This window comes from Archocentrus centrarchus, assembly GCF_007364275.1.
Source record: "Archocentrus centrarchus isolate MPI-CPG fArcCen1 chromosome 18 unlocalized genomic scaffold, fArcCen1 scaffold_23_ctg1, whole genome shotgun sequence".
Classification (NCBI taxonomy): Eukaryota; Metazoa; Chordata; class Actinopteri; order Cichliformes; family Cichlidae; genus Archocentrus; species Archocentrus centrarchus.
In genome coordinates this window covers 3,397,725-3,410,659 of record NW_022060145.1, presented here as the reverse complement: position 1 = coordinate 3,410,659, position 12,935 = coordinate 3,397,725, and the positions used below count along the sequence as shown (strand labels likewise).

Genomic DNA, 12,935 nt, shown 5'->3' with positions numbered 1-12,935 from the left:
TATTTTTTTAGGCAGAGACTGTTCCCATATTCTGCCTTCTTCACCCTGAGTTTTTTAAGGCAGCAACAAGAACTGCAGCCAAGTTTTCTTCAAGTCAACACAAAGACAAACACACAAATGTGACCCCCCCCCCCCTGCTAGACAATGTAACAGATGAGGAGATATTTAGAATCCAATTAAAAGTTATCACATTTGTGTGTGGTTCAAAACATCGTTGCTGCAATTATCATGACTTTAGTAATTATAATGGAAGATAAACCAAGTTCAAGATGCACCAAGTGTTCTTTCATCATACGTACTAATTGATTGACCAATTGTTAATTGATTGTCTGTTGCTGAACTTTGTGTAACTATAGTCCTCAAGATTTTCCCAATAAGAACACATTCTACTTCCCAGAGGGGGCCACACATGCATGCTCTAAAGCAGGAGTGGGCAATTCATTTCCCCAAGGGGCCACATGAGAAACTGGGACTGTTGTGGAGGGCCGCACCAACAAGCTGAACTCAATTATTCCCATTATTATGTCTTTATAAGCTTGATAAACCAAGCTAACTTTAAAGAACTACTGCCACCTCCACAAAATGCTGCCTCTGTCAGAAGTTGTCAACAACATCAGCTAAGCCACGGGCACCTTAAATCTGTGCGAGCCTGACACTTGTAGTGTTTTTTAAACCACCACCACGTAGCTCAGGATGTCTCGCTTGCAGACAGGTTTCAAAATGGTGAAATTGTAGGCATGCAAATCAACAAACTGCTATGGCAGCAGCTCTGAGACAAAAACAAAACAAAATAAGACACCAGTGCTATTGTCATCTTGTACTGACTTACTTTGTTTTTTATGCTGTTATGATGCCCTCTCTCCCGTGGTTATAATAACACATTAAACATCCCTCATTTCCATTATTTCTGACTTCCCGCAGGGCACTAAGAGAGCGCCTGCTACTGTGTGTGTGTGTTTGTGTGTATTTATTGTTCTCTTAGGCTGCAGTCACACAGGCCTAAAGACCAATCAGCGACAATCTGGCAACCGCTGGTCACGAGGGTAAAATGTGTATTCCATCACTGATTGGCAAACGATTGCTGGAGGTTGCCGGTTGGTCACAAAGAGGTATTTGCAAACTTGCATTTGCTTTGGTCGCTAGGTGACTTTTCTACAAAACACTTGCGAACTACTAGCCAGGTCGCAGTAAATCTGATAAAAGGTACAACTCAAACCGGAAACCAATAATGTCCACCTTCAAAATAAAAGCTGTGCCTCACCGCTGCTTGCAACATACTTCAGAAGACACATTTTGTTTTGGCGGATAATTTTAACCACTGAGTATTTTCATTCTGCTTATACCGCAGCTCCTGTGAGGCCGTTGATTCCAGCAGTTGGACAGGTTTTGTTCTGAGGGTTTTGTAAAGGGCCTGCCTGCCTGTGTGTGTCCTGTCCTACTGTCCTACAGCTGATACACATGGATTACTGTTCTAAATGAGTTCAGTCAGGTTTTCGTTCACTATGCTTATTTTTTGTCAGGAAGGCGCCTTTTCTGTTCTCAAGATTATAAGCAACTGCATAGTCGTACTTTTTTTTTGACATTACACTTTTCGCTTACAGCAAAAAGTCACTAAAAGGCCAAGGCAAGCAAGCCATCCATAGGTTAGGTGACAAATATCTAATATCCACTGCACATCAGGGCCTTTGAATTTGCATGCAGTGCGGCGCTCCTGCCAGTAGAGCAATGTAACTATCAAATCAACTCTCACTGATATGTGATATGAATTATCAAGATTATTTACTCCTTTCCCTCTAACACAGCAGCCTTCCTCATTTATAGCTTTGCTTGGGTTGATTGGAGGTGGCTGCTGCATCTGCATTAAAAAAAAAAAAAAAGCTATGTCAGCACCTACCCCACGTTGTTCTTTTTAAAAACTAGTGCACCCGTCCCATATTACCTCCACTTGCTTAAATTACCACAACCTCACACTAATCTTGCACCATCTAACCACCCCTAACTGTCTTAAAAAAAAAAAAAAAAAAAAAAAACCACTGCAGGGGCTTAGACGCAGGTGCACACATTAACAGAAACAGCCATAGACGTTCAAGCATTCAAGTAGCTGGCCTATTAAATATGCAGCAACACAGTCAGACACACACACACACACACAAATACAAAGCCTACCAACAGAGGCCTGTGACAGTTGGGAAATGCAGGCCAAACAACAAGCCCAGCAATGAAGGAGAGGCATATTGGGCATCTTCCTCTTTGTAATACTGTCTCTCTCTCTCTCTCTCTCTCTCACACACACAAATAACAACGCAGCCTACAAAGAGTTCACATGAGAACAAGCATGCACGCACACAAACCCAGTGCCCTCTCTTCACACGAACGTTATATAACCCAGCAGGCAGAGGAACACTTTGTTTCATCACATCTTTATCGTGGCTCTATCTGTTCTTCCATTGTGACTTTTCTCTCCATTCATTCTTTTTCACCATCAGTCTCTTACAGTAACCCCCCCCCCCCCCCCCCCCCCCCCCCCCCCTCTCTGCCAGCTGTTATTTAAAAGCATCGAAAGACCTTTGATGGCATGAGTGTGAGTGTTTAATGTGCTCTAATGCAGCGAAGGTGGCAAAACGCCCTCATAGACCTCCAGGAAGTGGATGATGTCAGCTCCACCTCTTCTCTGTTCTCCCCTACGCCACTCCTCCCTCAATGACAGTGCTGATGATGATAGGAGGAGGAGGAGGAGGAGGAGGAGGAGGAGAATGAGAACAACGATGATGAAGAGGAGTCTCTCCCCCCTCCCTTTACTTCCTGTCCTCCTCCTCCTCACCCACTGCTTCCTGCTGTCCTACCCCCGGGCATCCTGACTCAGCTCTCACCACCTCTCTTCCTCTGTATCCTGCCTTACAATCTGCTCTCATTTGAACCCAAAAGCCTAATTCCCTTTCCTTTCTATCCAAACCCTTGACTTTCAAGGTCTGAGATGGTTTCACAATTCCTTCATTATCATTAGTGAACGGCAGCAGATACAAAGATAAGAAGGGATGTGTAGTAAATGTAATATCCCTCCACAGATCGCACTGAAGCAACACACTGAAGTTAATTTAAACAGTGTAAACATTCTGTCACACCAGTGGATGTTATGAACAGGTATGCAGAGTCTGTGCTGGCAGTGCAAACATGTGGATGATGCTGCATGTTTAAAAGAAAGAAGATGAGGAGGAGGATGGTGGGGAAAAGATGCTAAATCTTCGGGTCAGTGGCCACAGACTGCATTTTTTTTTTTTTTTTTTTTTGTGCCCATGACCTGAATTTCAGAGCATGTGTTGTTGCTAGGTTACAAAAACCATCTTCGTCAGAGCATTTTCAATTATTTACAGTGCTGATATTTCAAAAGCACAATAAACGATACTAAACAATATCCCAGTGATTCATTCATTCCATTTGTTTTGATTGGTTGGTGAGAGAAACGTGACAGTGATGAGTGCAGAGAAACAAACAAACACTGTACTGAGGACTTTCAGTGCTGCTGGCAGAGTCGCTGCATCACCTGTGGACACAGACCTTTAAATCCTACCCTAACCAGCACTGAATAGTCACCTGCTGCATAAAAGATGGAGTGACATTAAGCATTTCCAGAGTCAGTGAAGTATGCTTCATTTTTCCAAGCCTATCCAGCTGAAATGTCCATTATTCAGCACGGTCTATAAGCAAAATAGCAAACAAAATATTTAAAAAACGTGGACATATCTGAGGCTGTCATTCCTGTTAAAATTAGATTTGTGGCCTATTCCGTTCCATCGATTTCTGTGGAGCTATGGTTTTACGGTGCGCTCTCTCTCTGCAGGGTTGCAGCTGAACATGTGCCACTCATCTACCATGTCTTAAACTGGATCTCTGTCCAAATAAACCATCTGGCAAAACTGGTCCCAGGTGCTGCATATGGAATTGTTTCACTTACAATCAGCCAACAGTGTAGAGGGTGCTGCCAAGCTCCATAAGTCAAGAATGGTGACATCATCACAGCGTTAGATTTATTATTACTATTAGAGGTGACTCTCTAGAATCGAACCAGCAGTGAGGGTGGAATTTGCACAAAAGGCTGTCAATCAGAGGCACCATACATGTGCTGCACATACAGCACCCAGCCTATTTCTCTGGGGCACACAAACTCAAATGAAATAAAGAAACAATGTAAAAATTAAATAATCAGAAATGCATCTATATGATTGACGGGCTGTCATGCGTCTGAACAAGCTTTGGCTGCATGTGGGTAAACAGTCCGTGCGGCCAGCAAAAGAGGGATGGCATTTGTTGAAATGCACTGGAAAACCATCATCTGATGAGAGTTTATTTCCATTCATAGACCAGTGGATGGAAAACAGAAGTCTTGGTCCAGGTATCCCGTAGCTAAAGTCACGGTTGCCCCCAGAGGCGAACGCCTAGTTTAGGGTCACCACATGGGTTGGGTTGTGTGCCAACTGTAACATCAGCATTTACACAGGCAACCTGCGGCTCACTAGACCCGTCTCCTCAGTGGTAGGTGTTGCTTCTCATTAAAAAAAACAAAAAAAAAACAACCATAGATTTAGTGCTTAAACAGAGAGGCTCTTCCAGCTATACTCTGCTCAGTATGTATGTCCACGAATAATAACCTTCTTGGTCTTAAGTAAGACTGCATGTAATGTGTAGTGAGTTCATGTTTCTAATGGATCTGATTCATTGCCAGCTATAAATGCATGCAATAAAGTGGAGTTGGCCATATCACAAAAAAAAAAAAAATGCAGGTGTGTGAGACTTGGCGAGAATGTGTGTATTTGTCCCTAGAAGAGTGTGTGTGTGTGTGTGTGGGGGGGGGGGGGTGTTTGAGACGTATGGTAACAAGTGTTTAAGGTGTGAAAATAAAACTGCATTGCTGCTGGGTTAGGTGTGTGCAGACCTAAATAATGGTGTTCAATTTGTAAAAACAGAAAAGCTTATGTGTGCATGGCTCCACCCCGGACTCCAACCCCTTTAGTGGCGAAAATGGCAAAACGGAGAAAGCTTTCTCTTATTCCGATTTTTTTTTTTCCTCAATCTGGTTCACGCCTTGTAATTTTCCAGCAACCAAGCAAACAGCGGGCCACAGCAAACCGAAAAGAGAAGAACTAATTTAAATGTATGGATCTGAAGACCCCTTTCTTTAGGTCGCCAAACACCTGGCCTCTGGTTCAGCCTGTGTAAGCTACACACAGTGGCCTCTAGGGCCCAAACACATCCTCGGTGTCCCAGGCTATGGCAGAGTCAGCAAAAACAACAGCCAACTCTAATGTAAAATCACTAGTGGAAGTGGATTTTTTTTTCTTTTCCTGGAAAAGGAGCCAAAAACAGATTGTTTATTGCCAAAGCAGTAAGGAAAAGTGGATGGATGGAACTTTTGGAGACTAGAAAACACATCAGTGATTTGTCTCAACCACTTTTAGGTTTTTCATTGAAATGCAAAAAATATTTAATCACAAGTACAGTAATGTCAGATACAATAAGGTATGCATACTGTACAACCTAAATGTCTCAGTTTTACTGACCTGATGTATATTTTTACCGGCCTATGGGCAAAAAAAAAAAAAAAAAAAGCTTTTATATTCTTAAATTGTTAATATTTTACAAGCACCAAAGTTCACTTTTCTTCACGATGGAGCTTGTTGATCAGGTGGTTTGATGAAGGAGTCCCAGCAGCTGTTGTCCCAGTAAAGGTGATTAAAACAAGCGCTGCTGTTTTGGATGCTAGAAAAACATTTCCTTTCACTCCACCTGAGCTCACCATCTCAGTAACAGCTCCGCCTCCTTGCTGTTTGCCCTGGGTGTGCGGACAGACTCCGGCTACATGTTAACCTGTGACGGCATCATCATCATCAGTTTTTTTTTTTTTTGAGAAAACTGGGGCCTACTTGGGGTAAATGTTGTAATACTTTTTACTCACACGCATGCTCCTGGATACATTTCTGATGTAGGTCTATTTTTAGTCGCAAATGTGGGTGAAACATTTGCACTTACGCAGTGGTATCTATCTGAGTACTACACAGTTTAATCTAAGCACTGAAGCAAAAAAACAAAAACAAAAAAAAACTGCATGGCTGATTTCTTTTTTTATATAAATAAATGGAGTTATTCGAGTTACTCAATGAAAAACTGCAGCCCTATAATCTCAGCTGCATTCTGCAAAAAAAAAAAGAAACTCAGACATACCGAGACAAACACATCTACCTGACAGACAAACAGGAGAGAGAGACTTTCCCATCGAGGCTAAACAGTTTTGTCACTGCAGATCTTGGGCTGGCAGTTCAGGTCTAGATAAAAGGTGAAAGGTCTTACCTGGGCAGGTGGACGCTTGCTCGTAGAAGCCAGAAGCAGACCGCGTCCCTGCAGGAAGAAGACGTGCGAGTGAAATCAACGGGTCTGATTCAGATCTACCCAACTGGAAATTAATATAGGACAGCACATATGTGCTGAGTTCTCTCTGAGATGCCATTAAATGTTAGTGATGTTGACAGTGTGACAGAACACACTGCAGTATATTTTTTAATTGGGCTGGAAGTAAAATGCTATGAATAAATACTAGGTAAATATTAGTGGGGGTTTTTTTTAGTCTATAAAATGAACTATTACAATAATATTAACTTTAAGGAAATACATGAGCTGCAGCTCTTAACTGCAATAACTTTTAAGCATCAAGAGTGTTTACCATTTCCATACAGTGCACTTGTGCTGCACTTGTCCATTCTTGTCTGCAGTCTAGCCAGTCAAACTCATGGCCTCAGTCAGGCGGCGGCGGCTCTTTAAACACGGCGTGACGAGGCTTAGCCATGCTCTTCACTCTGTCTCTGTGAATAGGAGAGGTACACATAGATCAGTCAGGTGACCGAGAGTTTGGGACACACGTCTACAGGGCTGCATAATAACACAGGGGAGGCCTGTCTGCCTTACCAACACTAGAGTGAGGGAAATTAGGAGCTGTTCATAAAGCCCCATAAATAAAAACACCTGAGCTGGGATCGGACTGAAGGTGTGGCTCCATCTAGAGGTAAAGAGACGCTCTTACATTTCAGCAGTCTGTACAAAAATAGGAACAGTCAGAGACCGAACCTCTGAGGTGCTGGAAAAACTGCACGCTGGCATGCAACTGCTCCATTAATGAAGTATGAAGATAAGGCTTTAAATTCATGTCCGCTCCATTGATGAAGGTGACATTTGAAGACTGTGACGTGTGTAAGAAAAAGTAAAATTTATTAGGGCCTGTTAGGAAATGTCATTATTATGACTGCATCAAAATACACAAGAAATCAGAAATTAAACGCTCAGCTGTCTTTAAGCAACATTGTCTTTGGATCCAAGATGATGTATTTCCTTAGACCACAGATAGACAAGAGACCCTGTAGGAGAAGTGCCAGCATTAATGGTGGGTTCACATAAAACATGTGCTTATACTATAGTTATGTTGGCTCCATTTCATATAAAAACACTACAGGGGACACAACTACCTGATGCAGAACTGTCTGTTTCAGTCCCAGTTAGCTGCACTGGTGAACCTTTCTGCAAACAGTTGCAGTCTGACTTGGACTGACTGCAGTCAACTCTCACAGATTGTCAAAGGTCTGCAAATAATTGCTGTTTTAATTGAAATATGCAGACAGATTGCCAACATGTGTGTGCAGACAGCAACGATGTGATTTTTGACGATTTATCACAGTTAATTGCTGGATTATCAGAAACAGACTGCATGCAATTGTCAGCTTGACCCCCATTCAATGCCTGACAGCCTCTGTCTGATGGCAGCATTCATGGCAGGTTTTAGTGACAGTGTTGGTATGATTGATGATCTGATTTTGCAGCAAAAAAATACCTGAAATGAGAACACTTTATCTTATTGGATAAAACAGATACTGACAAAGTTTAATGTTAAGGACATAATACGCAGTTTAAGAAAGGTGATAAGTTGCAGCTATATCATAATATTGTATTGATTATCACCTCTACACAGGTAGAGATTTTACCTGTAATGGGAGTTTTGAAAAATCAAAACAAAAAAAGGACTAAAGTTAATTGCTGAAAAAACATGTCTGTAAATAATACAAACCAGGCTTTAGAAAAAAAGAAAACTCACGTAAAGGAATTTTGTACCAAAAACAAAATAAAAGTATACACAAAATGTCTTTCGCTTTAATTTAGTCAAATAAAGCAAATACTGAAAAAGAGGAGCCCATACTGGAGGCTAACTGAAACTGAATTGAAAGCTGGTATTTTAAAACAAAAGAAAAAAAAAACGAATAATAATAATTAATAATAACATACAGTTTCACAGTTGGTTTGGATATAACCGAGGTCATTGGATGACCTTGCCAAGCCTCACAACGAGCAACCAATCCCAGCTGCAGCCCTCTTAATTATAAATACTCATTTCCATACAGACATAAAAGTAACCGACTCGAAGCTGAACGCTGTCCTCGGTCGCCCTCCAGTGGCGAAAAACCCGAAGTGCTACAGGAACAACAAGGAGAGGGGTGGAGACAGCGACAGAAAAAAAAATCCAAGGGGAAGAAAATTCAAACGCTCTTCCTGGAAATAGTAAAGAACCCGCCACAACTTCACCACATGACATCTCAGAAAGAAAATGCGACACTCCTTCCGCCAACAGCAGCAAGCCCGTATTTCATCAGTTCCATCAGTCCCCCCCAAAGACCAAAAATATATCACGGTGACGCGTCGCATTTCACACCCACGGCCACGCTCTGTAGCCTTTTCCCTCCCCTTATTATATTCGCAAATGTGTTAACGGAAATCAGCACAGGGAGATTGCGACATCACCAACTCCAGACGCACCTTCCTGTAAACTATTCCTCCCTTACCGTAGAAAACATGACATCACCAACTTTAGTTTCTGTATGAATTCAGGGGGAAAACCAGACAACAGCTGTCAGCAACGTGGAGAAAAAAACAAAAACTGCTGGAGCATCGAAACTTGCACCTATATCCCTGCAAACTTAGAGCTGTGCAGCGTAAATCTGTATTAGCCATTACATAATACCATCATATTGTCCCCTTATGCTTAAAAAACGCTCACATTACGCTCCTGCAGCCCACTGTCCTCACAAATACTCCGCGTCTCTGTTGTGCAACATCTTGAGTTTACTTGAGTCAGTGACGTTTTTCTAGAAGCAGCTCGTTTTTTTTTTTGTATCGTGTCCTTTAAGATGTATTAACGGAAGAAGGTACCGTAGTTCAGGTTGTTTTCAATCCAGTCTCACCCCCCCTCAGCCCCCCTTACAATTAGATAACGCCAGCTCACATGCCAGCATGCCTGATACAGCCACACTCAGCTTTACGCTTACCTTCTATGTGTAATCCAAAAAATCTGCTGGGGAGGTGCCGTGCTGACTCTCGCTGTGAAAACAGTGGAAAATCTGCAAAGTAGCCCATCTCCTTTACCCGCCGCGGATGACGCAGCCCTCTAAAAGCCCTCTTCTCCCCCCCCCCCCTACCACCACCACCACCAAAAAACAAACAAAAAAAACCCCACGGACCCCTTCATTCAACAGCCGTAACGCGTTTAGGTGCAAATTTTGACACGGGGAGCACTGCGCACGCAGAGATCGCAGCCCCGGCTGAGAAAATGTGGATGTGTTCGCCCATGGGCAAGGCATGACGAATAGACTGATCAGTGATGTTGCATCTGCACAGTCATATCGCCTTTCTTTCCCTCCCCTGAGGACCATCGGGCAAAAGAAAAAAAAAAATTTAAATATATAGAGAGAAAAATCGCAAGCTGGTGTGGCCTCAAAAAAAAAGCCTCAAAGACAGCGGGGGTTGCAACGGGCACGGATTCCCCACTCATCCAGCAAACGCAACTGATATTCGTCTCATGGATAGCAGCGGTGCGAATGATCCGAGCAGGGAGAGCGTAAAGAAATTGCGCAGTTTTTATTCCATTGAAACGGAGACTCTTTCCCTTCTGTCCCCGCTGAAAGGCTCTTTCCCTTCCTCCTCCTCCCTCCCTTCCTCCCTCCTCTCCCTTTCTCTCCTTCTCTCTCTTCCCTCATGCAGGTTTATTTTCAGTGGAAGAGTCTTGGACATTAACTGCCCCGCCTCCATAGTCACTGGCAAACACACTGTACAACTTGCCCAAATTCCATTATTAACTACTATTAGATTGGGAACAACTGGACCGCAAGTTTCCCCCGTCCTTGTAAATATTTGGTTCAAGAGTCCAGCTCACAGCTGGGGAGAGTTGCTGGACCGGAGGGGCCAAGAGCCACTTGTAGTAATCTTGTCAGGTGCCCCACACTTCCCAAGAAACGGAAAACTTGCGCACAAGCATGCTGGGAAATCAAATTAGCACAAGGCAAAGCCATTAAAGCCAGAAGAGATTCAGTTCAGCTCTCAGGAGTTCTTGAGTTGTTGTCAGGGGTTCTCCAAAAGCGGACAAGTAAGAGTCTGTGTTCAGGAGATGTGTGATTAAACACTTCCCTTCCTGGCTGTCCAAAGAGATCAAAAAGAGGCACTGCGGTCTGTGGTAAACCTGAAAAACTGGATCCTTTTCTCACAGACACTGAATAAATGCTCAGAACATTTATTCAAAGTGTTGCAATTTGTTGTTTCAGAGTGGATGGGCAGCTGGGACGGCTGGCTTCTTAGACCCCTGGAGAAATGAACATTTTGGAGGACTGGGAGGATTTGAAGACCTCGGCCCTAAAAATCCACCGCTGTAATAGAGTCACAGTGTCACCACATCTCACGAGAAAGATGGCCAATTTGATCTGCACCCCCCGATTACACAGCTCACATTAGTGAGGCAGGTTCATTAATACGACTCCACACCACATTAACATTCAAGTTTATTTCAGCTCAAGCTTTTATCTATAAAAAGAACCTCCCGAGCCTGATATTTGTTACAATCAGGACAGAGAATAAGCCAATTTGAATTTCAATTCCATGTGCCCCCCCCAATCTCCCACCCAACTAGAGACCACCAGTGTATACACACACACACACACAGACCTGGGTCTGATAAAGAGGCTCTTAAACCTCAAGGAAGTCTGTGTTGGTCTTTGAGGGGGACAATCCTTAAGTCTGAATACAACCTTGAACTCAGCTCCCCCCTCACTGGTTCCCCCTCTCTCATTACTGGAATCATTCTTCCTCCCAGCGTACTTTCTCCGGGGTCCTTCTCTTGTTTTTCTCTCCCTCCCTTTTCAGGAGTTTGGGCTGAGTCCTTTCCAGTGGGGAAGTCCGGGCCTTCTCCCTCTCCCTCAGCGCTGACTGACTCCAAACGTCTTGTCTGCGAAGCTTCATTAGAATTCATTTGTTTGAATGGGTTCGTTTCTCCTTCAGTCACTGCCTCCTCCACACCTCTTTTTCAGCCTGGGAGAATTGCGTATTAGCATAAAAATGTCCTCTGCTTCACCTTGATTAACTGCATTGTTTTCTTGGTGTGCGTGCTTCATGCTGTGGACAAATTCCTGCGTAGGTGAGTGCAAAGAAAAGATGAATCTAATTTTTTTTTTTTTTACAAAATCCCATTGTCATAATTTGGTTTAAAGGTTGTAAAACTGACGTAATTGATTCACTGAGAAAAGCCAAGAATGAACATATCACGAGCTCTTTATAAACAGTGGAAATACGCCGTGGAAAATATGTGAAGCATTTACAATGACCTGTATTTCAGCATTAATTGGTCATAAAATATCGTCACCTGCATACACATAGGTGCTGCCTGCCTAAGCTAATAACACAAACTGTTGTAATCCTGCACAATGTTCAACCCTGAATACAGGACTGCTTCAGCTGAGCCGTGTCCTGTGTCCCTCCCACACACTCAGGACTGTACCAGCCATCTTCCCAGTGGTGTCCTAACACGTTCAGGTGCACTTATTTCATGTCATCTTGCTACAGACGCTATACTCTATGCATTATACACTGATCATAATTCTCCCAAGATCTCTTGAGCAGGCACTGATGACTCAAATGTTGTGTTTAAAATATTTAATATAATAAATACATCAGATTTGTGTCTCACTAGTTAAAACTCACAGTTTGCTCATAATAGTAACTTAGGTAAGTACTGACCATATTTGCAGGCAAATTCATAAGGAAGTACAAATATTTTTTAAAGCAAAGGCTTTCTTTACCTTTTCTTTTCCAATTTTGGATATGCAGTTGAGTATAGTTGAGTAAGTATTCTTTCCAACCACGCTATTCTGCACACACAGTTACAGACCGGAGCTGTCTTCAAGTGCTTTTTCAATTTGTTCACACAAAATAGATGTAATAGCTCATCAGGTTTCTAAGGAATTCAGTGCGCGCACAGTCATACACTTACGTGACCAAACAGTCACTTGATCCAGATGTTACAAAGAAGTGGGTTTCCAGTAAAACCCAATACTTCACAGTAGGAGACTTCCTGTGCATGTGTATATGGACGGTGGTGTGTTAGTGTCTGTGTTTCAACAGGGTAAAAGGGGGGGGTCAGCACGGAAAGACTGATGCAGGTCTGTGGAGAGGAGCGCAGAGCTGGTCAGCTGAAGAGCAGAGAGTGTCAAAGAATGAGTCTCGCTCAAGCCCAGGTGTAAAATCCTGCTTTATAGAACGCAGCACATTTAAGAAGAAACTCACATTTGAAATCATTTTACAAAAAAAAAATAAAAATTCACCAAAAATCTACAAACAGCATATTAACTCCCACAAAACAAATACATGAACATTGAACAGAAACAAAGTTTGAAAATCAGTGTGTGTGTGTGTGTGTTAAAGCCTTCAGTTGTCTAGGCTCATGAGAAGAGCAGTTCCTCTTTTGATCCAGTGCTCTGGTGTCACAGCTCCAGATTTAAGGTCAACACAGATGACAAAAGACGCTCGGCCTGCCCCACCAGCGCGCACCGGGTAATAGTAGCACGGACACAGGTACACACCTT

The 12,935-nt window shown here is 42.9% G+C and overlaps 2 protein-coding genes across 3 annotated transcripts in view; both read right to left on the bottom strand.

The window, feature by feature from the left end:
• kdm6ba (lysine (K)-specific demethylase 6B, a) overlaps window positions 1–9,429 on the bottom strand; it is a 97,365-nt gene extending 87,936 nt beyond the window's left edge. For both annotated transcript variants that reach the window (XM_030722579.1, XM_030722582.1), the window contains exons 1-3: window positions 9,357–9,429; window positions 6,713–6,851; window positions 6,343–6,390 (exon numbers count right to left, since the gene is read on the bottom strand). The gene's annotated coding sequence lies outside the window, so the exon portion shown is untranslated. The remainder of the gene's footprint in view (window positions 1–6,342; window positions 6,391–6,712; window positions 6,852–9,356) is intronic.
• Window positions 9,430–12,126: 2,697 nt separating this feature from the next.
• Window positions 12,127–12,935, bottom strand: part of dnah2 (dynein, axonemal, heavy chain 2) — a 70,625-nt gene continuing 69,816 nt past the window's right edge. Inside the window, exon 88 of the mRNA XM_030722696.1 lies at window positions 12,127–12,932. Coding sequence (XP_030578556.1) covers window positions 12,778–12,932 — 155 coding nt within the window. The 3' untranslated portion in view covers window positions 12,127–12,777. The remainder of the gene's footprint in view (window positions 12,933–12,935) is intronic.